Below are 25044 nucleotides of genomic sequence, written 5' to 3'. Positions count from 1 at the left end.
AGCTAACTGTAACCTAAATCCTAGCACAAAGTAGGTACTCAACAGATTTCCCCCCCAAAAAATCATTATGAAACTATTTGGAGTATCCTGTTCTTGGCTTCAGACCACTTTTGGGTGGATGTAATTGAATGAACAAATTGGCTTTTATCACAGAGGGATTCACAGAGAAAATCTACCCCTAGGGGGCGCCAGGGTGGTTCAGTTGGTTAAGCTTCCCACTTTGGCTCAAGTCATGATCTCAAGGCTGAGTTCCAACTCCACATCATGCTCTGTGCTAACAGCTCAGAGACTGGAGCCTGCTTCAGATTCTGTGTCTCCCTCTCTCTCTGCCTCACCCCCAGTCACACTCATGTCTCTCTCAAAAATTAAAAAAACTTATAAAAACATTAAAAAAATTAGGAAATCCACTCCCCAGTGGGGCTTCTTGGTGGCCCACTTGGTGAAGCGTACTGCAGAGAGGGAGCTGTGTAGACAGAGGGCAGTGTAAACCCAGCCTCAGAGGCAGTGCGGCGCCCACGAGCAGGAGCAGGACATGCAGCCACTCCACAGGGTGCAGGATGGGAACAGAAATCAAAGTGTAGCCTGGACTTTATGCTTCTACAGACTTTGTAAAGTGGCTCCTGTTCCCTTAAATGCCCATCTTCCTTCCCTGTGTGATAAGTGACTGCCCCCTCCCCTGTGTCTCCATAACACTTGGCTCATAACTCTGTGGATCCTTCCACATGGCTGTTGACTTGTCTGTCTCCTCTTGGACTGATGCCTCCCGTCCCTCTCTCCCCCAACTCTGACTGCGAACCTCTGCTTCTAGCCTCCTTCTCGGCATCTCAGCTTGGATATCGAATAGGCAGCCCAAACCTGGTGGCAAGATGTTCTTGGAACATCTCAAGAAGCAAGTGTGATCCACTGTTCTGAGCACTTTGTGTACCCAAAACAGAACACAGAATTCCCGCCTCCCCACCTCTCTTTCTCCCCATCTATTGCTTCTCCATCTCCGCAAATGGCATGGCCCTCCACGCAGTTCTTCAGGCCAGCAGTTGGAGAGTCAGCCTTCTCCTTCCCTTCCCTCATAGTCCACACCGACAGCAGATGTGTTGGTGACCTGCCCGTGTCCCCTCTGCACCCAGTGTTCCCACACACGCTCACTCAATGCCTGCCTTCCAGAAGCTCCTGTGGTTTTTCGCCTAAGGACTTCCTTAACGCAAAAGAATACACACACCTTGCCTGCAGAGCATGGCAGAAGTGCCAGGGGATCTCCTGAGAGTTGTCCTCAACCAGTGGTAGATGGGAATTGATGGGCAAATACTCCAGCATGAGATGGGCCTGTGAGATTAAACCCTGGATGTACACAGTGGTGACCTGCTCGTTGAGGTGCCCTATACTGACCTCCTTCCCTTGATTGTCTCACTTCCCCCGCTCTCCCACCCATGCTCTTTTGGATTGCCTCCCAGATAAGATCTCATGTGCAAATCCTTGTTTACAAGTCTGCTTCAGAGGGAATCAAAATCTGCAATATTCAGTGGAACATCCTGAAAATAATCACTTTTAACCACATCCACTGCCACCATCCTGGTAAAGGGTCCAAGGCACCATCATCTCTTACCTGGACTATTGCAACCACTTCCTAACTGATCACCCTGCTTCCTCCCCAGGCCTCTGAGAACCTGTATCCCATACATGTATCCCATTTAAATCAGATCCACTAACTGCACTGCTCAAAACCCTCAGTGCTTTTCCCATGTCACTTAGGATAATACCCAACTCATTACTGGTGACCACAATGCCTTATATCACCTGATCCGTCCCAGCCTGTCCAGTTGCTTCCATCATTACCTTCCCTGCCTCATCCTTGAATATTGTCATTTGTTACCATTTCTGCACCTGCTGTTCCCTCTGCCTGGAAAGCACATCCTGTTCTTGGCACGACTGGATTTTTCACACCATTAAGGAGTTAGGTTAACTGTTACCTTCACGGAGAAGCCCTCCAAGACTGTATAATCTAAAGAAATTCTCATCTTCCCTCACTGTCCTTTTAGCCTGCTTTATTCTTTTCCTACCTCTTTCCACTGTCTAAAATTAAATGTTTGCTCTTTCACTTGTGAGGTCTTCCAGTTGACTGGAAGCTTAAGGGGGTCTCTGCATCCTGAGTACCTAGAACAGTGCCAGACACCTTCTGGGGACTCAGTAAATCTCTGTTGAACGAATGAATGGGTTAATGAACAAATGACTCCCCTACTGGGCCAAATTTGGGCCCAAGACACACAGAAGACATCAATGGCATTTGAGTCAGTGAAGGAGTGATTAAGTCCACAGAGGGGCCATGTCTGTGTTCCCTCCATGCCATATCTGCGAACACAGAGCCCTTTATCCTGAGTGACCCATCCCAGTGGCTCACCTTCTCCGCCCAGTTCAGCTGCACGTGGATAAAGTCCCTATTTCAGGCTATTCTAACCACTGTCTCCTTCCCTTTTAGGCCTTGCCGGAGGGGCAGACAGCTTCATGGGACACAGCCAAAGAGGATGAAAATCGCAATAAGAATCGATATGGAAACATCATATCCTGTAAGTGTCCCGAGGGTTTGGGGAGCAGCCAGCTCAGGGCCCACAGGAGCCCCAGGCTACTCTGCTCACACAAAAGGCAGAGTTTAAGGCATCATGACTTTGGCCAGACCTCACTTCCTGGGCGGCAGGTATTGTAAGGTGAGCCCCTGCCATCAGAGCCCGCGTGGGCCAAGGCCTTTGGTGGCACTGAGCCTGCAGGAGGGGAGCGTGTTTTGTGCAGAGGTAGAGGCATGCAGGGTCCTTGCCTTCTGCTCCACAATGAGCTCTAACATGTCTGTCATCACCTCTGATGCATGGTTTGATGAAGGTGCTGGTGGAAGTTAGAGCCCCCTGGAGTCAGACTGCCTGGGCTTCTACCCCAGCTGTGGGGCCCTGTACACGTTACCTGACTTCTCGAAGCTTCAGTGTCTTCACCTTTAAAATGATAAAAAAAAAAGTAATAAAGATAGGGTCGTTTTAAAAAGTTACATAAACCCTTGCACCGTGCCTGGCACCGTTACTCGTAGCCATAGAGTTAGTATCTCAGGTCACTGATGAGTGCTGTGGATAAATAATTCCACCTTCTTTTAACTGGAAACCACCGAATCCCAATCTGGGGACATGGAATAAGCCAGATTGGGGGTGGGGGTGGACTTGATCAGATGTCCATTTTGGAAAGATCACGAGGGTAGCTGATTGGGAAGGTGGATTTGACTGGGAGCGATTGGAGGCAGAGGGACCAGTCAAGAGGCTACTGCACTGGTCCTAACAAAGGATGATGAGGCCTGAACAGGGATAGTGACATTACTTGTGTGTGACTGTGCATAATATTCAGTGCCAGAAGGTGAGGGAGAGAGATACTGTAGTGGAGCTTCACACCATGCACAGGTCACACACAGTTTTATCTCTGCCAAATATTGGTACGTACAGCCTTCAAAGCAACATAAATACAGAGAGGACAAAGTTACCTCATACAGAATGTGGACCACATGCTCTGACTAGAACAAGAGTCTGTAACAGCCTTTGTCTCCCATGGTGTAGTCAACCTGACTCTTTTAACATCTCACTGATTGCATGTATAGCATTTCTGGTCTTAACTCTCAGGATAACCCAATCTAGCCACAAAAGGGAGGGAGTAAAGGACCCTGAATAACAAATTATTTCTAGCACAGTTCAGTGTTTTGTTTTGTTTAACTGTCTAGACATTGCCTATGAAAAAAACTTGGAGGAAGTATACATAAGATACAGGCAGCTTGCAAAGGAAGAAAGAGGCAGAAGTTTTAGCTTAGCTGTTTCCTGTGCTGATTTAGGAATGGGCTATGAATGGTAGAACTAATCAGAAAACACTTATAATTTGTCTCTTGGAAGATAGTAATGGAGGCAGGAAGATTTCTTGCAAGTGAAGTGTTGGAAAGAGATGCTCAAACAATCAGGAAATGTATCATTAAGACCTATGATGCGTGAGCATCCTCTGAGCCAAGCCTGTGCTGGGCCCTTAGTCTCCATTCCCGGGATCCCATTCTGGGTACACGTAGCTTCTCACTCTGACCATCCTCTGCTTGAGCACCGTGCATACCATGCCCTAAAATAGCTGGTCACTTGTCTGTTTCCCCCATCAGACTGTGAGTTTAGATAGGGTTCGCTAAATTATAGGCTGCAAAACCTTAGATGACCGTGCCAAACCTTGGCCTTCTCTCTGTAAAGTGGGTACAGCGTCTTCCTCTCGAGGTGTACAGACAAGAAAAAGATAAATGACTAGAACACAGTGAGAGACCCTGTCTCCCTGAGAGGCAAGAATATCCAGACTGGGCCCGGCATCCAGGCGAAAGCCTGTGGAGGCTGAGGATGGGAAGCCAAGCCAAGCTGTGTGTCTTCCAGACTTCCCTCCTCGTCCTTGGCACCCAGCACCTTGGCTGTGCCATTGTCCTCCCCCACCTGAACTCTGCCCAAGCCTTCTTCCTGATGCTGCATATCTAATCTGACCCCCAACTCCCACCTATCTGATCTCCAGCAGAAGCCAGAGGGACCCCCTCAAAATGTGAATTGGATGCTGTCATTTTCCTACTGAAAACTCTTCAAATGTCTTTCCTTCATTTTAATTTTTTTTTATTTTCTAATGTTTATTTATTTTTGAGAGAGAGAGACAGAGTGTGAGCAGGGAAGGGGCAGAAAGAGAGAGACACACAGAATTGGAAGCAGGCTCCAGGCTCTGAGCTGTCAGCTGAGTCCAATGTGGGGCTCGAACTCATGAGCCATAAGATCATGACCTGAGCTAAAGTCAGATGTTTAACCAACTTTGCCACTCAGATGCCCCTCTTTTCTTCATTTCTGAGCACTTCCTATCCAAAGGCCCTGAGCCACCTCTCTACTCCCATTTCGAACTGTATGTTCTCTATCACAGTCTCCTCAATTAAGCCATACTTCATTCAGCCCCTTGAGCTTTCTGTGCTCATTTGTGCCACGAGCTCTTTGCACATTCTGTTTTCTCTTTCAAAGTGCCCTTCTCTCCTCTCTTTGCTCTACTAAGTTCTACTTATTCTTCAGATCCAACTGTTCATCATTTCCTCAGGGAATTCTTCTGACCCTTCAAATTTGATCACAACCTCATTATTCATTATTCACTCCTTGAGCACAATGCATGTCTTCTCATCATCACTGTGGTTTGAGAGACATGTGGATGACTATCCATTGACTGGCTATTTTCCTCGCTGAAATAGATGCTCTGCGACAGCAGTTGGATGATTGTCTTATGCTTCTATGTCCCCAAACCTGGCATCCAGTTGGGACTCAGTAAGTAGGATCTTAATGTTGGCAAGTAGATTCTCTGCAGAACCCCAAAGGGCTTGAGCCATGGCCCTCTCCATTCTGGCCTCTCAGGTAAAATAGAAAATATGCAGGAAGGATGGAGGGAGAAAGTCTGGAATAGGACAACATGGGGCCTGATGACTTGCCAGTAAGGAAGACACCTGGGCCTGGGTGGGGCCAGAAACACAGGACACAGGAAAGGGCAGAAAGAGAACAGTCCTGTCCTCTGTGAGAGCTGCGTCTTAGACACAGGATTCCAGGTAACAAGGGAAAACAGTGAAGGGGATTAAACTCCATCACTGGGGGTGCAGAAGATGCTATCAGCACATGTCCCACCCACACCCCACGGCCTCACCAGCAGGTGGTCTGGCATCCTGGGCCAAGACCAGGGTGAGCAGGGGAGGCAGCCCCCATGCAGCATTCGAGGAGATGCCACCATCAGCTGCAGGACCCTGAGACCGAGCATCCCCTTGAAGTATGTGCCCTGGGCGCCTCACTTGATTCCCCTTCATGCTGCCCTGTCTCCCTCTCTTCGCCTGAGGACGTGCTCCAAAACTGGGGCAAAATCCTCTGTGCACAGGGCAGTCTCTCCCTAGCCCGTGAAATAGCCCAGCTCCTCACCATCCCACGGAGGCTGTGTTCTATACCTTTTCCAGAAACCCCACAGGGCCTGGGGGGCAGCTGCCCACCGCAGGAACCAACTTGAAAACTCCTCCTTGGGGGGGGGGGGGGCTGCCTTCTCAGCCATCTCACTGCCCCCTCCCCACTGCTGCCTCTGCTCCTTTATAAACTTTGTGCTGGAACCCTCTTCCCACACCTGCTTCCGGTGGAACCCAGAGGAGGCAGGGGGAATTCAGACACCTAACGATACCACCTTAACGGGCTCGAACAAACCTGAATCTCCTTTCCAACTCAAGGGTCAGTAATTCTACAGCACACTGTGGCCAGAGCAGGTCTGCACTCAGTACAAAAGGAGATGGTATCAGGCAACCTGTGTGTTCCAAAGCCCTGGACGACATACCGGGGAACCGAGCAAAGAAAGAGTCCTGGAATTGAAACGTGGAAGGTAAAAAGAGAAACAGCCCGGAGGACCGGAAAGTGTTCCTGCCCTTGTATGTGTCTGTCCCAAAGGCAAAGTCTGCCGTGGTTTGATAAATAGAAATATTCTTGGCACAAGAAGAAAACCGGTTGTGATTAGCATCTTAAGGAGCCTAGAGCTCTGGGAGGCTGGAGTGGAGGACAAAGGCCCAGGCCAGGAGGACAGAAAAGATTAAAGAGGGAAGAGAGGGAGGGAGGGCACTGCCTGCAAAGGAAACAATGAAAGAGAAGCCTTGGCTAAATAAGCCCTTTCTTCCAAATGAGGCTGTTCAGAATTTAGTAACAGAGAGAGTGGGCCTTCTAAGGGGTGAAGTGGCAAGGAAGCGAAAGGGAAGGAAATGAATGGGGAAACAGAACAAAGAATCCTTTGCTCTCAAGCAGCTCTGGACAGAAACCGTGGACAGGGGCAAATTTCTAGAATACCAAAGCATTCCCATGAGGAAGTTCTGGCGGGGGCTTCCTGGGCTGCTGAAAAGAAGTTACACTGAGGAAAGGAAGTGAGCTCAGGGGTTGCCGTTGTCATCAAATGAGGCTCCCCTTCTGGGATCCGTCAGGGACCCAACAGAAAACAGCTGGGACCCTCAAGGGGGATGATTTGAAGATAATTTAATCAAGTGATTTTTGTATAAAGGTGTTAGGTAGTTCTAGGGAGATGGCAAAGAACAGTGCAGTACTTAAGGCTAAATTCCCCCATGGAGAAGATGCCACACCCCCAGAAAGAGAGATGACCTGACCAGAGGTGTGGCCCTCAACCCTCAGTGACCGCAACAAACAGGGCTGAGGAGATGAGCACCTTGATGGCGTCTCTGCTCATCGAGTCTTCCGCAGGTGCTTTGCCATTGGCCACACGCAGCCTGAAGCCAGAGGACAAGGGAATCTGCAGAGCAAGTCCGCTGGGCCCCGGTGTTCTGGAATACCAAACAGGGCGTCAGGCAGAGGCGGGTTCTGCTCTCAGTCTGCCCTTGACCTGGCGCATGGCCTTTAGCGAGGTCACTTCATCTTTCTGCCCCTCGGTTTCTCCTCTCGCCATGCACAGAGGGCAAATTAAGATGAATGAAAACTGAATCCTGTGTACAGAGACTTTTAAACCCCACTGAGATTTAGTCCAGCCCCTTTGAATTCACAGGTGAGGAGCAATGGTCCAGAGATGTAGAGTCCCTGCCCCAGGTCACACAGAGAGTCTGTAGGACAGCCACAGCCAGTGCACAGGGCTGGTGCTGCCAGGGTCCCGCATGGTCCCTAGCAAGGAGTCCTTCTGCATCAAGATACATCATGCTCTTGGTGGGGGACGGGGGCAGGGGACATGCTAAGGGCTCCAAGCTCAGAACAAATGGCAGGCTGGGATGAGCATTTCAGGCAGGCCAGTCTCCCATCCAGGGAGGAACCCAGGTTCACAACAAACCCAGAGGTTTTTCTCAGCTGATTCCTGGTGGTGACGGAGCTGGGACGAAACCATGAGTGCCTTGTCCAGTGCTCCCGACTCTTGGCCTCCCCCTTCTTTGCATCTCTGAGGGCAGCCCTTGCCTGGGTCCTACAAATGGGTCCTAGGGCAGAGGTCGATGGTGCCCTTGTTCTTCAGAGGACTTGCCGCTGGAGCCCCCTCCACCAGCCTGCAGGTCGGGCCAGAAGTGCTAGGACACAAACCGTCCCCAGGAGCAGCTCGCACACTGGCCACACACAGTCCTGAGGTGGAAAGACTCACGGGGGCTCCCAGCAGGGCGAAGCCACAGCTGTCTGCGGCAGCAGCTTTCGTGACAACACACCCCTTACCAGAGTCCTTCCTTTCTCCGTGTCCTTCCCATTCCCCTGCCCGGGATCACCTCCCATACCAACTACTTGTGCTCAAATCCTAGTCTCAGCTTCTGCTGCCAAAGGAACCTGAATGAGGAACCCTCCTCCTTGCCTCCAGAAAGTTCCCTCAGTGACTGGGTGTAGGCTAGACAGCCTGCTTCGGATGAAGCAGTAAATGCATCAGGTGGGCCACTGTACCTCTGACTTCCCCCGGACCTCCGCCCTGCCATGCCCAGCCCCTCTACCCCCCAAAGGCTCCGTGCAGGGCCCTGCAGAGGGGAGCCACCTAACCCAGCCTGCATGGAATGGGCAGAACAAGGAGGTACGGAGACCGTCGGGCCGTTTCCCTCCCCTTCCCCAGCCACCCTCTCTCTTGATAATGGTAATTCAATCAAGATTGAATGTGCAGACCTTTAGCTTCAATGAGGTACCCAGGCAGTCTCAGCAGAATCATCTCCCTCCTCCCTATCCACTCGTGCAAGATGATGGCATTAACATTTCCAATCCTTCTAGGAAATGATTTTTCAGCTCCGCAGTTCATCGTAATGAGCCAAATCTCTTTTCTCTGAAAAATTACACCTTTTCTTTACCTTCCTCAGTGCCCAGAAGACAGGAAGAAAGAGCATCCTATATCCAAGTGATCTTCCCTCCCTAGCCCCGCCTCTCTCAAGTGATCTCTCTTTAAGCGGATTCTACTTGAGAAGACTCATTTGTTGGGTTACCTTTGATGGGGGGGGTGGGGAGGGAGGAGAGGTTGTGGTTTGTCTGCAGGGTGAGAGCTGCACGCAGGAGGAAATAGCCTCTCCTCTAGGCTGGGCGTGGGAACACAGTGGAATGGACAGTGTTGGGACCCTAACTGGCGCGGAAGGGGTGTATAGGGGCAGTGAGTCTTGGGGTTCCCACTGCTCCAAGAGGAAGCTCTTGATCTTACACCTTCTCCTGAGTTGTTCGATTTCTTGGAACCTTGAGTTTCTCATCCATGAAATGGGGTGATGATACAAAGAGAGACTCCCCAGGGCTACTATGAGATAAGTGGCATAGCATCCAGATAGTACCTGAAACATCATACTCATTCCACACGGGTAAGTTCCTCTGCCTCACCACCCAACACAGGGTGGGTCTCTCGTCTCAGGCCTAATTCCAGTAAGATCATTTGGTCTTCCCCAAGACAGACTGAAGTGAATGACCAGGGCACTTCCATGCTACATAATTGGACACCGATCTACACACTCAAATGTGAGGGTGCATCAGCATTTCCTAGAGGGCTTGTTAAAATATGCATTTCTGGCCCCACACTGGAGTCTCTGGTTCAGCAGGTCTGGGCTGGGACTTGAGAGTGTGCATCTCTAACAAGCTCCCAGGCGTTGCTGAAGCTATTGGTCAAGGGAGTACATTTTGAGGACCATTGATCTAGAATAATAATTAAACCAAATTTACATATTTGTTTTTGATTTCTTACAACACACCAGGTGCTTTCATATCTTACCTCTTTTAATCCTTGCAATATATATACAAAGGAAGATTTGATTTTCATGTTATAGTTGGATAAATGGAGGCTCAGGGAAGATAAGGAACATGCCCCAGGTGATATGGTCAGTGTGTGACAGACCTCCTGCCTGTCTCCAGAGTCTACTTGATCCCTTCATCTCTTCTGCAGAAGCAGGACTGGCTGCCAGTCTGGGGACAGAGCAGAATGGGTCTGCTTGTAGGGTAAGGGGTCAGATCTGGGGAAAGGGGGAAATTCAAGCCCAGGATCCAGGCACACTCTGCCAGCTCTGTGTAGAGAAAAGAACCTTGCGTCCTAGGCCAGGTTACCTAAAATCAACCGAATGGCTATTAAGCAAGGGGCCCTGCCCCTTTCTGGCTCTGGGCCTCTCAGACACAGATATAATAATTATTGAGCACCTGCTATGTGCCACACACTGTAGAGCACTTCAGTAAGTAAGGTGTCCTCCCTTAAGTAGGATGTGAAGAGTGGAGCCACAGGTTAATCAGGCCATCACAGAAAGATAGCTGCTATAAGAGCTCTGAAGAAAAGTACAGGGAGCTCTCAGAGTCTGGGATGGAGAGATTATAGAAAACTTCCTGAGTAAGGAACACTGAGTTGAGACCTGAAGAATGAGATGTTCCCAGGCTTGTGGAGGTAGGTTGGGGGTGTTCCTTTACGTGTGCAAAGGCCCTGTGGTCAGAGCAGACATTGTGCATTTGAGCAACTGAAAAAAGAGCATAGTTAATCAGCTTAGCATTTAGGGAGGGGGACATGAGGCTAGACTGGGAAGTGGGTCCCAAATCATCAGATCATGCAAAGCATCATGGGTTCTGCTAAGGCTTTGTTCCCTGCCGGTGGTGTCCTGAGCTGATTCATACCAGCTTGCAAGAACAGATTGTTAGATTTTCAGGAATCTTGTGAGCTAGTTGATGCCATGTTGGTAGCTTGAAATTAGTCGTGGTGGGAGTATTTATACCACAGAAATCAGCAGACTGTGCCGGTCAGGACCCTTTTTTCCCCTCCAGAGAGCTGTTTGTTAAACATTTAGTGGCATGCCACTGGTCTTTGTCTTAAAATGACAAGGAACAGATTGATTCCAGAGGGACAGTGTTTCTGTTCTCCTGGAGTTGTGTTCGGGGGAGCTCTTGGGATCTCCATGGAGTCACTGCAGTTAGGTGTCTCCCTCCTCTGGCTAGCCACCCATTGCCCCCTCCCCACAAGCCCATTCCTGCCTGTCTCCCACATCAGCTGAGAGCCAGATGGGGCCAGCCTCCGCTCACCTCACCATGGAGGAGTCTGCGTCTCCTCTGTATGACTCTTCTCAACTCCTCTCCTTGTCTGGAATATCAAACGAGGAGTAGCAAATTAGCTGTTTCTCGGGCTTGCGAAATGTAGATAGGGCATAATGAACGTTCTGGGTTGCTTGTAAATTACCTTGTATAAGCTCCTTCCCATCGCCCGCTGCCTCATCGTTCTCCATGTGCCTGTGGATAAACACAATTTTTTATCCTTCTAATTATATAAAGTTAGAAGAAGAGGGGGACGCGGAACAATATTAGCATCTCCCAGAATGAATAAATAAACCATGAGGACACTGCTACCCCTTCCAGTCCCTTTCTGGGGAGCCTATGGCTAGACTCTGCCCTTTAAAGAGTACATGCAGTAGCTCTTTGCCTCTGCAGAAGATGAATTTTCATTTGGTACCGAAGGGCAAATGGGAACACTACATTTCTAAGCAGCCCTCCGCTCACAACCTGCCTCATATCCAGCCCAGAGCCACCATTTATTAATCATCTGCTTCATACCAGGCACTGTCCTAGCCCTGTTTTTTTAGAGCAGTCTTAGTCTTGAGAAGAAGGGAGTGGAACATACAAGAATCCCCATATACTCCCTCCCTCCCACCTACATTCAGATTCCCCTGTTATTAACACCTTGCATCAATGTGATACATTTGTTACAATTGATGAAGCAGTATTGATCCATTATTATTAGCTAACCCCCACAGTTTACATTACAGGCTATTCTAATGTGTTATGTAGTTCAATGGGATTTTGAAAATGTAGAGTGACAGGTATTCACCATCACAGTATCATACAGAAATGGTTTCACTGCCCTAAAATTTTGCTGTGCTCCACCTGTCCATCCCCCCATCTATCCCTGACAACCACTGATCTTTTTACTGTGTCCATACCAGAATGTCCTAGAGTCAGATTCACACAGTCTGGAGCCTTTTCAGACTGGCTTGTTTCACTTAGCAGTACGCATTTAAGTTTCCTCTGTGTCTTCTCATGACTTGATAATCTATCTCTAAATATCACTGAATGATATTCCACTCTATGGATATACTGCATTTGTTTACCCACTTATAAATTGAACAACATCTTGGTTGTTTTCTAAGTTTTGGCAGTTGTGAGTAAAGCTGCTATAAACATTTGAGTGCAGGTTTTTGTGTGGACATAAGTTTTCAACTCATTTGGGTGAATACCAGAGACAGCAATTGCCGGGATCTCATATGATGAGAAATATTTTTAGTTTTGAAAGAAACTGCCAAATTGTCTCCCAAAGTGGCTGTCCCGTTTTGCATTCACACCAGCAACAATCAAGAGTTCCTGGTGCTCCATGTCCTCACCAGCGTTTGATGTTATCCGCGTTCTGGATTTGGGCCATTGTAGTAGGTATGTAGAGGTATCTCGTGATGGTTTTAATTTGAAATTCCCTAATGACATCTGATGTTGAACACTTTTTGATATACTTATTTGCCATCTGTGTATCTTTTTTGCTGAGGTGTCTGTTCAGATCTCTTGCCCAATTTTTGATTACGTTGTTTTCTTATTGTTGAATTTGAGAGTTCTTTGTATATTGTGGATACAAATCCTTTAATCTGCTATGTCTTTTGCAAATATTTTCTCCCAGTCCGTGGCTTGTCTTTTCATTCTCTTCATGTCCTCACACTTTTCATGCCTGCATTTTCTTATTTAATCCCCCCAACACTCCATGAGCTATAGAATATTGATTCCACTCTGCTAAGGAACCCAAGTTAAGAGAGATCAATTGACTTCCTAAGTGGTAGGGCTAAGATGTGAACCCAGATCTGACCCTCAGCTCCATACTTCACATCATTAGTGTATCCCACTTGCCACAGGTTGGTACATGTGGGAATGAACTTTTGTCATTTCATAATAAAATAGCCTTTCACAGCCTCAGAAAATAGAGTTATCCTGTATTTGGATGCCCTGCAGAGCCCAGCACGGGTACTTGCATCTGAGTACCTTTATAAGGCATAGAGAGCCCTCTGTAACCTAACCCCTGCCTACCTCCTCTCTCTCTCCTCCTGTTGCTAATCCCCTCACACTGTGTCCACAAGAAAGGAAATGGGTTTCAGCCTCCCTGGGTGCTTGCTTTTTCAAGAATACTGCCTTTACTCTTCCTATTCCCTCTGATGGAAAAGACCCTTTCTCATTGGGCACTGGTCAAGGCTCGACCACTTTATTTTTTTAGTTTGAGAGAGTGTGTGCATGCAAGAGCAGGGGAGGGGCAGAGAGGGAGAGAGAATCCCAAGCAGACTCTGTACTGTCAGCATGGAGCCAGATGTTCTAGTTGGATAACCGCGAGATCATGACCTGAGCCGAAATTAAGACTCAGACACTCAGCCAGCGGAGCCGCCCAGGTGCCCCAAGCCTTACCCACTTGTAATTCACATTCTACTTCACAAAGCCCTCCTCTCCCCACTTTCTAGATTTGGAAGCTCTACTTCTGTGTACAGCCTGCTTCCCAAATAGCACTGACAGATTTCTTAAGCATGTGTATCAATTTGACAACACTCCTTAGGCCAGCCAGCCTGCACATAGTAGGTTCTTTGTGAGTGAATGCAGAGAAGATATTAACCAACACCATCATCAGTGGGTAGAGGCCCCTTTCATCTTTAAGAATATTTAACTTAAATAAGCTTGTTTCTTTTTGGGTTTTTTTAAATCATTTTTGCTTTCAGATTTTAAGTTTCATTTTAGGTTAAGAAAATTCTCTCTCAACATTTTAAACCAGAATCTCTGTTTCCAGGGCTGTAGACCCCAGGGGCAGTCATAACTCAATAAAGGAGATGTTTGAATCAATAAGTCATTAGTGAGACCAATGAGTGAAAATACAATGTGTGTTTTTACAGCTTACATTTTCTTTTAAGTTTGTTTGTTTGTTTAAAGAGAACCAGCAGGGGAGGGGCAGAGAGGCAGGGTAGGGGGGACAGATGAGCCAAAGCAGGATCTGTGCTGACAGCAGAGAGCCCCATGTGAGACTAGAACTCACAAACTAGGAGATCATGACCTGAGCTGAAGTCAGAGGCTTAACTGACTGAGCCATGCAGGCGCCCCAAGGCTTGCAGTTTCTGTAACTGCTGGTAACAGGGCTTACCAGCCTCAGCTGGGAGTCAGGTGCTGGGCTTTGCCTGAATCCTTGCTGGAGCGGGGCAGGATGGAGGGGGGGAGCTCCCGGGGGGGGGCTCCCTCAGGAAGTCCCACTCCTGGGGCTAGAATCCTGCAAGAGCTGGGACCAGCCATTTGCACAGACTCCAGGAGCAGACATCCAGGGACAGTACCTTGTGTGGGTGGAGCTGGGGCTCAGGGCGGGAGGGACCAGAGCTAGAATCTCCGCTCCGCCACTTACGGGCTGTGTAATGCTGGCACCTTGCTTAACCTCTTTGAGCCCCTGTTTCTTCATCTGTGAAGTGGAAATTAAAAAAATACCATATCATTATGGCCTTACTGTAGTAATCTACAGAGCTATGTGGAGGAGTAAAGGACATAGTCTGATACCTGCCATGAACTGCATAAAGGTGAACTTCACACTCCCCACTTCACACCCCACTCCCCACGGCTAAGGCTGAGTTAGCCCTCTCCCCTGCTGTTTCCACTGAAACTCTTGCCCACAATGAGTAAGAAAAGTGGCATCTGGTATATCTCTGTGTCTGTCAGAGTGCCTGGCACATGGCACAGGCTCAATGAATAATTCACCTATTCACCCTCTGCAGGTTGCATTTTTCAGTCTCTTGCCGGCCAGCCTCCAGCTGGGTTTGACCAAGGCCATGCACTAGTGAGAGACTGGAAGGCAGGGGAAGGAAGAAGCCGGGGTACTACTTCCCCTCTGTCCCAATCGCAGACATCTCCTGTAGCAGCGAGTGAGGCTCCTCTTTTTCACCAGCCTCCCTGGGGGGGCCCACAGGCTCCAGCTTCCAAGGCTGGTGCGTAGCCCCCGGCTCTGATAACCTCGCCTCCTCGCTCTGCCCCGCCGTCCCCAGGAGGGCAGCGTCTTCTTGCTGGTGCTGATCTCTGAGTTACTACAGCCCCTGTGTGGTTTCTCGGCTCTTCCTGACACTTCTCTGGCGTTCTGTCTCCATGTGCACTTGAAGCACTTTCTGATACCTGCTTAGACCTCCTCTTTGGAAGCAGGAGTGTCTGAGCTCAGAATTAAGAGAACCCCACTCTCAGGTTCCACCATCCATGGGCCAAGTGGCTTGTCCGTCGTCGCGAGACTCGGTTCCCTCATTTGTAGCGAGGGCTACACTGCTCGTCTCACCGGCCCATGAAGTGATCCATTCACATGCTCACCAAGGGTTTGCGGAGCTCCCGCCGTATGTGAACGTGCAGAGGAAGGAAGAGGGAACAGAGCAGCAGTGTCCCTGTTCTCACGGGCTTCCAGTTAGTAGCAGATGTGCTTGTGAAGTGCGAAGTGCTTCATGAGTCTCAGCAGGACAAGCTGGCCCCATTGTCTGACCCCGGGGACCCATGTAGAGGTGCAGAGCACTCCACCCCACTCGCTGCGAACCTAGCCCTGGCCTAGACTGGACCGTGGATGCAGTGACATGAGCGATGGGTTCACAGTGAACTGGACAGCAAGCTAAGCCCCTCCTCCAACCAGACCCAGCCAGGGTGTTCCGTTTTGTGTGTCTCTTAGCGTGCCAGAGTGCACTTTAATTCATTGTAAAGGATTAGCCTGATTCTTCCATACAAGGGGGTTTTAATAGTTTTTATTGGATGTTATTTGAAGCAAGCATGCCATTGACTAAACCCTGCAAATCTTGTTTATGCCTGGATTGGCCTTGAAAGCGTATTCTCTATAACACGATTTGCAGTTATTGATGACCTCCTTTATAATGATGTAGCCATCTCCACTTGAATCATTGTATTGGTAACAGTTGTGGCCAACCATCTACTTGCACCAATACCCCAAGAAGCAAAAGAACAGCGTTTGTGCGCATGTGGAAAATAGGTAAATTTGCCGTTTTTCAGCAAGCATGGAAGTGGAACGTGTGAGTCTGGATCCAACACTTCTCACTTCCCAAGTATTTTGATCTCTTGCGCACTCTCCTATGAAGAAGGGATTTCTGCCTCCATGTTAATGATGAAATCACTAAGACTTAAAGAGGCAGGTGACTCACCCAGACAGGTAATGACAGAACCAGAATGACAGGTGGAAAAAAAGAGAAGGCGCACACTGTGCTTTTCAAGGCACAGTGATCTCCCTGAGCCTCAACTGCCTCATCTGTAAATGGGTCTAATAACTGCAGGTGGGGGCAGGGCTCAAACGAGAGAGTAAGAAAGCAGCATGATGCCCCTACTGCTAAAACATGGCAGCTCTGCAGGAGGGCAGTGCTGGCCCCTCGCCAGCAGGCCCTTTACCACCCACCCCCTTGTTTTCTGCTCTCTCTCTGCAGATGACCATTCCCGAGTGAGGCTGCTGGTGCTGGATGGAGACCCGCATTCTGACTACATCAACGCCAACTACATTGATGTGAGAGTCTTCATGGGGCTGGGCGGCTGGGCTCTGGGGCTGGTTACAGTAGGCTCAAGACCGAGGGCCATCCCCCCGACGCTCCCCCACAAGGTGGCCCTCCCAGAACGTGTCCGGATGTAATTAGCATAACCCAAGTTGATGACCCGTCTTAAACCTTATCCTCTTTCAGCCCAGCTGGAGTAGCCTACTGTGTGGGGCCCCAGGACAGCTACCCGTCTTGTTCATTCACTCATTAATTCATTTGTACATGTATCTGTCCATTCATTCATTCATTTGAAGGTAAAGCCATTTATGCACCACAAATTTAAAAGCGCCTGCTGTGTGCCAGATGCTCTGGGAACCATAAAGCTAAAAGTGTCATGGTCTGTACCCTTTAAAACCTGAGCGGGAAGATAAGCTATGCACATCAATAATTCCAGGGCGAACGGAAAGTGGTAAGTGTCATTTGTTCAGATAAAATGCTGCAGGGATTCAGAGGTTGGGGGGGATATCGCTTCTTCCATCAGGAATGCAAAATGTGATGTGAACCAAAGTTTCAAGCACAGGAAGAATTTAAAATGAAAGAGGGAAACCGGGTCTCTGGTTAGAAAAGCACAAGCCAAAATGTAGCAGCTGGAAGCAGAGAGTATATAGCAGCTCAGGTTGAAGGGAGCTGAGGCTGCATCACGGGAATAGTGGAAATTATTCTGTCTAGCTGGAGCTAGATCGTTGGTGGTTTACAATCAGACTTAGAAAGCCAGACTTGGTTGTGTAGACGAGAGAGGGCTATTGGAAGTTCTTGATCACAGAGCTGACCAGTTCAGAGCTGAGCTTAGGGATGGTTTCTCTATCACCAACGGTAAGACAGTCTGAGGGAGGAGAGTCTGGGTTTCAGATGCCCAGTTAGGAAAGGGGCTGCTTCACCTTGGAAGTGAGAGAGTTTGCAAAGGGGGGAGCGTGGCCCCAAGGCCCAGATGGACATCCTGTCATAACCAGTGCAAGCCAGGCTGCTCAGGACCTCCGCTAGGAGCCCGAGAGCCTTGACGAGTGGCTCAGAGCTCCTCCTTGGTCCCTCTGATGCCCACATGCTTTTACACACAAGCTGTGAAGTGCAGCGGTATGCTTTTCAACTCCCCATAACCTAGGCTCATCCAGGTGATTGACTAATTCAACAAATATTTATTGAGCCTTATGGTAGTCATTTGTCTGTTTGCTCTCAGATAGATTTCTTGTCCTTCCCCGTTCTGCTTTGCGTTGCTTGTATGAGTGTGTGTGTGAGTGTATGTGTGTGAGTGTATGTATGTGAGAGTGTGTGTGTATATGTGAAAGTGTTGAGAGTGTGTGTGAGTGTGTGTATGTATGTGATAGTGTGTGAGTTTGGTGTGCATGTGTGTGTGAGTATGTAGGTATGTGAGAATGCGTGTATGTGACAGTCATGTGCATACGTGTATGTGGGAATGTTTGTGAGTTGTATATATGTGAGTGTGTACATGAGTGTATATGTATGTGAGTGTGAGAGTGTGTACATGAGTGTGTATTGTGAGTGTCTGTATGAGTGTGTATCTTTGTGTGTATGTGAGACTGGTATCTTTGTGTGTATGTGAGACTGTGTGCCTGTGTGTCAGAGTGTGTGTATGTGAGAGTGTATATATTAGAGTTTGTGAGTGTATATGTGAGGGTGCATGTATGTGCACATGTGTGTGAGTATGTATGTGAGAGTGTGCATATGTGACTGTGTATATATATGAGTGTGTGTGAGTGTGTGTGCATGTATATGAGTGTGTGCATATATGTGAATGTGTGTGAGAGTGTGTGTGATTGTGAGTATGAGACTGTATGTGAGAGTGAATATGTATGTGAGAGTGTGAGTGTGTATGGGTGTGTGTGTGAGAGAGTGTGTGTGTGTATATGAGTGTGTGAGTATGAATATGAGACTGTGTATGTGAGAGTGAATGTGCATGTGAGTGTGTATGAGATTGTGTGTGTGTGAGAGAGAGAGAGAGTGTGTGTGTGCGCGCACGCGTACGGCAGGAGGGAAAGCAAACTGATGCCTATGAGGAAGGCACTGATAGGAGATTGGAAAGAGAAAGGAAGGGAGAAGCTGGTGTCTTCTCCTCCTCTCTCACCTCCCTGCAGTGGGGGCCACATCCCAGCTGTGGTGCCAGCTTCCACCAGGCAGACCCACTGGAGTTCCCGCCTCTGCCGGGCAGCCCCCACTCTGGGTCCAGCCACTTCAGTGTCTCCCATCACCCACGAGTTCCAGGGGCCGTCACAGTCTCCCGCTAGTGCCAACCTCAGGGTTGCACATCCCAGCTTCTCTATACCCGATAGGTCCCCAGCTGCCCAGGCAGAAGTCCCTGTGTCTGAAACACTCACAATGGATCCTATTCCCTGCCTGGACCCTGGCTTACAAAGGCCCTACACGTGGTCAAGAATGGGGGCTTCAGTTTCAGTGGAAGTCAAGGCAAGTTCTTGTGGCAACCCTGATGGCCATGGCCCATGTGAGGTCTGCTGGCCCAAGTTGCTGTATCTGGCATTTGTCATCTAAGTGGCAGCCTCCAGCAAAAGTTTACTTCTCCTAGATAGACACTTAGTTCAAAGTGGCATGAGCATCTTGCCACAGTCAGAGCCAAGATCCACTTCGGTGTGTTACGGGCAGCAAATGAAATTGCTGACGTTGCAGGTGGACCTCTGCAACATCAACACTGACGACACCCCCCATGCCTACCAGCTTCCATCATTAAAGTGCATTCTGCAAGCCTTTGAGGATTGCCAGGGACTGAGCTTCAGATCCTTGCTCAAGGTTGCATGGCTAGAATCCAGTTCCTGGCACATGAGGACTCCCTACCACCCCTTCCTTCTCTAGGAAATACTACATTGTACATATAAGCCAAACAGCCTCTGCTAGATGCTGTCTTAATATATGACATTGGCCTCTGCTGGATCTCACTGGTTAGAGTCAAAGGTTCACAAGATCAATGTCATGAATTCAGCCCTTGTTGGGTTTATTCAGTCCTTCTGCTTACAAGCCTTATGATCTTGGGTGAATTATTTACTTGTTCTCATCTCCGTAAAGTGGGATAGTAATGCTACCCCAGCAGGATGTGGTAACTGATGTACTTCTCAGTCTCCCATTAGGAAACAGAGGCTCACTCAAAGGAAATAACTGAGAATAGTTCAACAAGGGTGGGGGCAGAATTAAAGGAAACCAACAGGGCGGGGCGCAGTATCCCCTGGTTAGGATTAGTAGCCTCTGACAGAGAGTTGGTGGTGGACCCAGAAGAACATACACCCCAACCTCCCCATGGTCTCTGAGCCCCTGCTTCTGCTCCCCAATGGCTGAACCCAGCTGGAAGCTGGAGAACATGGAAGCCCATGATGTGGTCCTTATGGGTCAACATCCCACGGAAGGGAAAAGTGGGGATGTGGAGGGACAGAGAAGACACCAAGCACAAGCCCCTCCTAGCTCACTGTCACTGATACGCGGTGGAGCAAGGGGTGGGGAAGCCCATTAATTGTGAAGCTACTATGTACTCCAGCAAACTTAAACTGCCTTAGTCTCTTTGGAGATTCCCGGCAAGACACACCCTGGACAGCTCTCTAGTTTTCAACCTTTTGCCCTGGTCTCCAGCCCGGCCAAAATCATCCTGGCTCTCAGAAGAGCTAACTGCCTGTGCTAGAATCATTTATCCACAATCGGATCTTGACGATCCATTAAAACAACTCCATTTGGATAATGAGCTGGATGGGGCAGCCTCCAGAGGCCATGGGTCTGCTGCTGTCTGAACCGTCCCACTGGCGGCTTTGTTTGCACACCCGAGAATGTATTGGCCACTTGAATCTGTTATAAATTACCAGTCTGGAAATAAATATCGTATCTGGGTCCCCAGTAAGTAACAGATGCATGAGTCCAGAGTGAGATAAATGTGTTTTGGATGCAAGCCTCTTTCCCGTTGCTCACAGACGGATGGAGGCAGCCGGGGCTGGTTTGCAGTGGATCTGTGTGCTGTGTAGGTGGGACTTTGATGAACTCAAAGTTCTTTTAAGGTTAGGAAGTTTTCTGTACTGGTTCCGGCAAATCCCCAGTAAAGCCCCCAGTTAAGCAGTGTGATTCCTTTTATCTCCATTGTTGAGGAATCTCCTGGTTAGAATGTTTTTTGGGGGGACAAGATGGGGTCTTAGAGACCAGAGGGCCTTTTTACTCACACGCAGTGTGCATGCATTCAATACATGTGTATCGGGGCTCGTGGCCCTGGCAGACTTCTCTGCGCTGGGGACACAGCCATGAGCAAGCTAGATATAGCCCTGCCCTGCTGGCTCTCTCCTTCCACTGGGGAAACAGACAGCATGTACATGAACAAGGAACGCTGTGCCATTTAGTGACAAGTGCCCCAAAGAAAAGTAAACCAGAGAAACTTGAAAGGTGCTCACAGGGTGGTCAGGGGAGGCTCTCTGTGGAAGTGACTGGCAAAAGAACAGAATCCCAGATGGAGGGAGAGAGCAAACCTCTGAGTTAATGGGGGACATGTGTAGCAGGCACAGGGAATGGCCAGCCCAAAGGCCTCTAGATGGAAACATGATTGTTGTTTCCAAAGAAGAGCAAGACAGCCAGTGAGCCGGGGTAAGAGGTCAGAACAGGGAAAGCTGATGGAGGGATGGACTGGAAATAACCATTAGGAGTGCCCCAGCCTCACCCCAGACACCTATTCATGCATGCACACCACCAGCCAGCCTTTGCTGAAAACTGCACCTAGTGTCACGCGCTGTGGCCCAGAAGGGGAAAAGTACAAAGATTGTATTGCAGCAGAGTGTGTTCACTGGGCATCTGCAGAAGCCTGTGGCACCACTCAGGAGGAGGGAGGTCTCATCTGAAGGGCAGTGTGGGGAGGCTGTGGCTTAGGGAACACAAGAGAGGATTCAAAGGGGCAGCCGGCAGAGGGCTGGAGATGGGTCAGCAGTCCCGAGCTGAGGCATTTGGACCTTATTGTGCAGGCATGGGGGAGCCGTGGCAGGCTTTTTGGTGGGGAAGATAACATAGATGTGCCCCAGAGACTTCGCTCTGGCAGGACACAGATGGGCTATGGGACCAGACTGGAGGCAGGGAGGCCAGCAAGAGGCCGGAGCTATGGCCCAGGTCAGGGAGGATGAGGGCTGTAATTAGGAGGGATGATGAGGGTAGGGAGGGCATGAGAAACCACATCCTCCCACACTCTAGGGGACTACTTTGTGCTCCCAAATCTACTCAAGAAAACTCCCCAGAGCCTAGGAAACCCTGTCCGCCTTGATTTGAAGGAACAGTTAGCTCCTGGTACCTCTCACCTCCCTTCCTACTTCCCATGTGTCAGAGAAGAGCTCCGCTTTACATTAACAAGCAGAGCAATGAGAAAGGAAGGGATTCTGATCTCACCATCTCCCAAGTGGCCAGCACAGACTCTTAGTCGTGGTAGGCACCCAATAAATATTTGCCAGATAACCAATAAAATAATATAATAAAGTTCCATATGTTAAATCTTAGGATAGTGCCTGGACATAGTAACTGTCCTATAACCCTAACAGCAATCCTATAATGTAAATATAAGTACCCTCATTTAATAGCAAAAAAATCAATTGAGGCACAGGGAGGTTAAGTACTTGCCCCAGACCATCACACAGCTCATAAGGGTCAGAGTGGGATTCAAAACCAGGCAGTGGGGTCCAGAATGTGCACATAACCTCTTCCAACCTTAGTTTATTTAGCTGGCCTCTTAGCAACTTGTTCTTTGGACATTTGCTCCGAGTCTCACACTGTACTAGGCTCTACGGAAAATATCTCTAAAACTTAGGAGGCAGTGTTTGTCCTCAAGAAGCTGGCAACCCACCAAGAAGAGAGGACCTCTCAAACAAAGAGTTGAGGTGGGGCTGTTTGTTCCTAGTGACTGTGGTTAACCCAGCAGTTCAGGCCGTGACATTGGCCTGGGTTGGTGCTGACATTGAACTCTGGCATCTCTAGAGTATGCCCAGCAATGAGAAGGTACCTACTAAATATGTATGGAGAAATATATAAGGGACTCAAAAACGAGTCTTTGAATCAGAAAGTGGATCCAGAACTTCAGAGCTGGCACATCTGTTTCACCATAAACCATACAGATGGCAGTTCTGGCTCCTCTCCTGAGTAAGAGGGCCTTGAGGCAGCATATCCACCCCAGCAGGAAAGAAAGACGGATCACCAGCATTGAAGACAAAACTAGATATTCATCAAACTTTAGGGCTTATTTTCTTCTAAGATAGTTAACCATAAAGGAAAGTAGATTTCAGGACTGTCAGTAATAAGCTCTCCACTAACAGGCTCCATAATCGACATCTGTATTTTGAAATTTTATCCATCTTTCCATCTACTCATTCACTCACGTGTGTTCACTAAACACTAATTACATTCAGTGTTATGTACTAAATGCAAATCTTTGTCCCAAAACTTGAACTTTACCCAGTAGGATATACTTCCTCTCTGGCACCGGAAAGGGGATATTCCAGTGCGGCCATATGCAGGCAAAAGAGGAGGCTATCTTCAGCCTCTTCCCCATTGATCAGGGCTATGGGGCACAGGGTAACCCCACACCAGAGCACACACAGCCCAGGCTTGTTGGGATACTCTGAGATGGACAAGGATTATCAGGAACTGGACTCTGAATCAGAAAGTGGCTTTATCACCCTCTAGGTCACACCTGTATGGGGCCCTCCCTGGTGAATGGGACTTCCAGTTCCAAGCCCAGCCATGTGGCACAGAGATGGTCATATTGTGGCAATTTTTCCCTCTTTTTTAAATGTTTATTTTTGTGTGAAAGAGAGACAGAGCACAAGCAGGGGAGGAGCAGAGTGGGGGGTGGGGAGGACACAATTCAAAGCAGACTCCAGTCTCTCAGCTGTCAGCACAAAGCCCAACGCTGGGCTTGAACTCACGTTCCACGAGATCATGCCCTGAGCCAAAGTCGGATGCTTAACCAACTGAGCCACCCAGATGCCCTCCCAATTTTTTTTTCTAATTGTTCCTATTCAAGGGGCCAACAACTCAATGGCTTTCTTCTGGTGGGTGGCCTACAGGGACTCACGCAGTGTTCTGCACAGAGTTATGGCTTAGGAAAGACTTTTTGGTGGTTTATGTACCCCCATAAACCCCGAAATTCCTTCTCTGCCTCTTTGTGGGTCCACCCAGTTTTTGCTTCCAGGCCAAGCCTATATGGGCGCCTTGCAAGTAACTATTATAAATTGAGTGATTTAATAAGCTCTTGACATACTTTACCTGATTTAATCTTTGCCACTTCTCTGGGAAATGTCTAATGCTATTCTCATCTTGCCTATGAGGAAACCATATCTGGAAAGGATAACTATTAGTATTATGGTGTTTGCAAGCTTTGGCTGCAGGCCCTCACTTTGCTTCTCTCCTGTTATCCAGGGATACCATCGGCCTCGGCACTACATTGCAACTCAGGGTAAGTACCTCCTCTTCCTTGAAACAGTCCTTGCCCTTCACTGTAAGAGAGGGATGGGTGTCTGCCAGCAAAGAAGCCACCAGTAGAGCCTCCAGGTGTCCCTGGGAGTGTCTCTGTATATTTTTGGGGGGAAGGAATGAGGTGACAAGTTCAGCTCTAGGGGAGGAAATGATTGAGAGATGAAAAAGATGTCACTAGGAAGTGGTCAGGCAGGCAGACCGGAAGCATCAGTTTTAGGCATGTGCCTTCAATATCCACCATCCAGAACTGGAGCTGGTGCTGCCTTATCTCCTTGATGAGTGTACTCCTAGAAGACAGAAGTAGCCAGCCATTCTAGAAAACAACTTGGCAGTACATCAGAGGCCTAAACATGATTCTACCTTCTGAACCCTTTGGGGAGGATATCCTGTGGATACTTATATATATGGACAGTGACATATATAAAGATACTCTTCACAGTGTTATCTGTAATAGGAAAAAAGTGAAAAATCTTAAATGCCCAACCGTTGGTAGATTAGTTAAAATTTGATACTTCAATATTCTAGAAAATTATGCAGTGAATGCATTGCATGCTTGGTCAGAATTTTTAAGAACGTGCAAAAATGCATAGAATAATGATGCTTATTACAGCAAATACATATATAAATACAGGTACATATACAGAAAAATGTATACATATATAGAAAAATGCTATCCAGACTTTGACATCAAACACACGTGTTACTTTAGTAATTGTGAAAGTAATGAAGGCCCAGGACACTGAAAGAGAAATTTCCAAGGAAATTGCTTTGGCCTCTCAGATCTCTCTTGCCATCTCTCTTTTCCGTCCCTGCTGTTTGGGCTCCAGACGAATGCTCCCTGTGTTTGTCAAGCTCACATTTGGGCCTCTTTGCGCCGTGAGCACCTGGCTCTTGGTAGCTCTCTTTCCTCCCTTCCCTACAACCCCAATTTCCTCCCTGTTTCTCACTGAGCTTCCAGAGCCTAATTTTAAGAGGGAAAATTGTCACCAGGGAAGGGCAATGGGTGCAGGGCACATGGGGGCTGTGGGAGAGCAGAGGGAAGAGAAGAAGCTGTCCACATGTCCAGTGGATGCTTT

General features: G+C 48.5%; 1 protein-coding gene across 1 annotated transcript in view; it reads left to right on the top strand.

Annotated features, from left to right (window-relative positions):
- The window catches only part of PTPRT (protein tyrosine phosphatase receptor type T), an 803437-nt gene that overhangs the window by 731492 nt on the left and 46901 nt on the right, over nucleotides 1-25044 (top strand). The window contains exons 22-24 of the mRNA XM_039227066.1: nucleotides 2471-2558; nucleotides 16424-16500; nucleotides 23912-23948. Coding sequence (XP_039082997.1) covers nucleotides 2471-2558; nucleotides 16424-16500; nucleotides 23912-23948 — 202 coding nt within the window. The remainder of the gene's footprint in view (nucleotides 1-2470; nucleotides 2559-16423; nucleotides 16501-23911; nucleotides 23949-25044) is intronic.

This window comes from Hyaena hyaena, unplaced genomic scaffold (assembly GCF_003009895.1).
Source record: "Hyaena hyaena isolate Hyena2069 unplaced genomic scaffold, ASM300989v1 scaffold_25, whole genome shotgun sequence".
Classification (NCBI taxonomy): Eukaryota; Metazoa; Chordata; class Mammalia; order Carnivora; family Hyaenidae; genus Hyaena; species Hyaena hyaena.
The sequence above is the reverse complement of the archived record's forward strand: the minus strand, read 5'-3'. Positions and strand labels throughout refer to the sequence as shown.